General features: G+C 40.0%; 1 protein-coding gene across 1 annotated transcript in view; it reads left to right on the top strand.

The window, feature by feature from the left end:
- Window positions 1–670: 670 nt before the first annotated feature.
- The window catches only part of Lsd-2 (Lipid storage droplet-2), an 8,719-nt gene continuing 6,927 nt past the window's right edge, over window positions 671–2,462 (top strand). Inside the window, exon 1 of the mRNA XM_022836639.2 lies at window positions 671–1,741. Within this exon, the coding sequence (XP_022692374.1) occupies window positions 1,734–1,741 (8 nt within the window). The 5' untranslated portion in view covers window positions 671–1,733. The remainder of the gene's footprint in view (window positions 1,742–2,462) is intronic.

Below are 2,462 nucleotides of genomic sequence, written 5' to 3'. Positions count from 1 at the left end.
AAATAGACCAAGTCGTGTTATTATGAATTAAGTGTGCGTCGATAAGTGTCTCCCTGAATCGTGCAACCCAATGGGCCTTGTTACTCACTGTTCTATGCGTGCTCTACAGTGTCACACATCACTGATAGTATCAATTCCCTTTTCCTAAAATAGTGTGATAAATATAACTCTGGGGTGGGACTTCCGGCTTGTCTTTATAACGTCATCTCATTTCAACATCTAATGAGGGAAGTATGTCAACGCAGACATTATTATGTCATTAGTGTTATTCCTTTGGTGTGACATGCATTTACCATGGAGGCACTATCCGACGAAAGAGGAACGTGGCGCATGACTTAACCCCGTTTTGAGTTTCCGCAGTGACCAAGCGCGATTACTGTATGATGTAAACGGGCACTATCATAGATTTCTATATAGAACAACTCAGTACTAGCCCTAATTTAGCCAATTGCTATTCATTTCAAGCATTTATTTATGTACTCTATTAAGGATTAGAGCTTCGATGTTGCGGCAGATAGGTGTGGTATAAATCGTGCTACTCTAATCATTTTGAACCAATCACCAATGGAGCGATGTTGGTTGGAGCATTTCATATTATTAGATAATGATCAAAGGAAAATTGCTACAGCCAGTGATTAAATACATAGAAAATTAGAGTTTATTTAGTGTTCAACTTATTCAGTTTAATTCGTGTACTTGGAGCAATGGATGTTAATCCACCGTTTTTATGTATAGAATGAAAATATCATCACGTTAAACAGTAATTAAATAAAAGAGACCTTTTGAACCCCATCACAGTTTCGACTTTGTTCCTTCAATGCAGTTGATCATTGCGTTCTTAGTGACGGCAGATAATGACGCTGCGTCATCCGTAGCCGCCTCGTCCGACTGCGTTGTCCTCGTAGCGCAGCGCTGGGCAAATTCGCTGATACGCGGTTTAGGTTTCTTGGATAATTCTCTCTCATTTCTTTTTTTATTGTAGAGAACAAGTAATCGCCGGAAACAGTAAGATCGTTCTAGATGCCCGGTGGAAGCATAAGCAAGCATCCCGCTTCAATTTTTCTATATTGTAATAAGCTTGTTTTTAGTTTGATGTTAGCCGGTTAACTCGTGGGGAAACGTCTAGTACATTGAAACAGTTTTAGTTCCGAATATTTAGGTATGTTCTAGTTTTTCTCATAAGCATTCTCTGTTTGAAGATACATATTGTGGAGGGCGAGGCTTAAAACATTGACTTTCGACAATTTTAGTTCAAAGTTTAGCCGTTTAAGCTACCATAGATCCCTTATCTGCAATGAAAGACCGATAGGTGGAGGGACATCATGCGCTGATGGTTCGATTGTACTTTCAAACAACTCCAATTGATGATGATGGCGGCGCTGTCGACAATCGTGATGACGATGATGATCTATGTTGACTCGAGTCGGTGCAGGTGCTCAGTTCGGTAAAGCTTGAAAGAGATACAGATTCTGAGATTTCGGCTAGTGTGACGATGACGATGATGATCTATGTTCACTCGAGTTGGTGTAGGTGCTCAATTCGGTGCAGCTTGAAAGAGTTATAGATTCTGAGATCTCGGCTAGTGTGACGATGACGATGATGATAGCACGGGAGTACTTTACATTCGGAAACAGAAGTCGCAAACTGGACGGTTGGACACTTCTCAAGAAAGCCGTTCGAAGCTTTCTACCTAGCATAACAATCCAGCAGCGGAAGAGGTTCAAATATACTTCATGTTAGCGTTCGTATGTTTTCGAAAATTTACCGCTCGGAAATATAGGTGTCTATGTGTGCATATATATTTGCTTATTATTAGTTCTTCAGCGAAAAGGCGTAAAAGGCTTACATGCTAAAACTGACATAATTAACAACTGCTACCTTTACGCAAGTGAAGTTTTAAAGGTAGCAAATATGTATGAATGAGCGTGAAACTTAATATCATTGAATCCGAAATAATCAAGTATATAGTAAACATCAACACATATGAGAGCTCTATGGCAAACGTTCAGAAGACGCTATTCAATAATAGTCATGCACTGCCCCTAAAATAAATTCAATAGATACAGGCAAATGTTCTTCTTACAAAGTAAAAAAAAAGCACAGTTTTTTTTTAAAGAAACATTTCGAGTATCCGCCCGCACCGGCTTCCTGTTTGTTACGCAAAATGCACCGTTTCAAGCGATCGGGCATTTTCTGCTGGTATCTGACACCAACACCTTTGCCCTTTCCTCCTGGTTTCTTTTTTTGTTTATATCGGATGGGCTTCTGCTCGACTATGAGTCGCTGCAATGAAGACGTGTGCAGATTCTGCAAACAGCGAATACTGCATGCCAAAGCCGTAACGCTTGCCCGGTCCTGACACGGAATAAACTACCGTTATTTCTGTCGCTCTAGAGTGGTTTAAAAAAAATCGGATTACACGCCTGTAAATGTAAACAACATGAAGTGAAGACATTATTATT

The sequence above is a fragment of the Varroa jacobsoni genome, unplaced genomic scaffold (genome assembly GCF_002532875.2).
Source record: "Varroa jacobsoni isolate VJ856 unplaced genomic scaffold, vjacob_1.0 scaffold_658, whole genome shotgun sequence".
Taxonomy (NCBI): Eukaryota; Metazoa; Arthropoda; class Arachnida; order Mesostigmata; family Varroidae; genus Varroa; species Varroa jacobsoni.
This window is presented reverse-complemented; position numbering and strand designations above follow the sequence as displayed.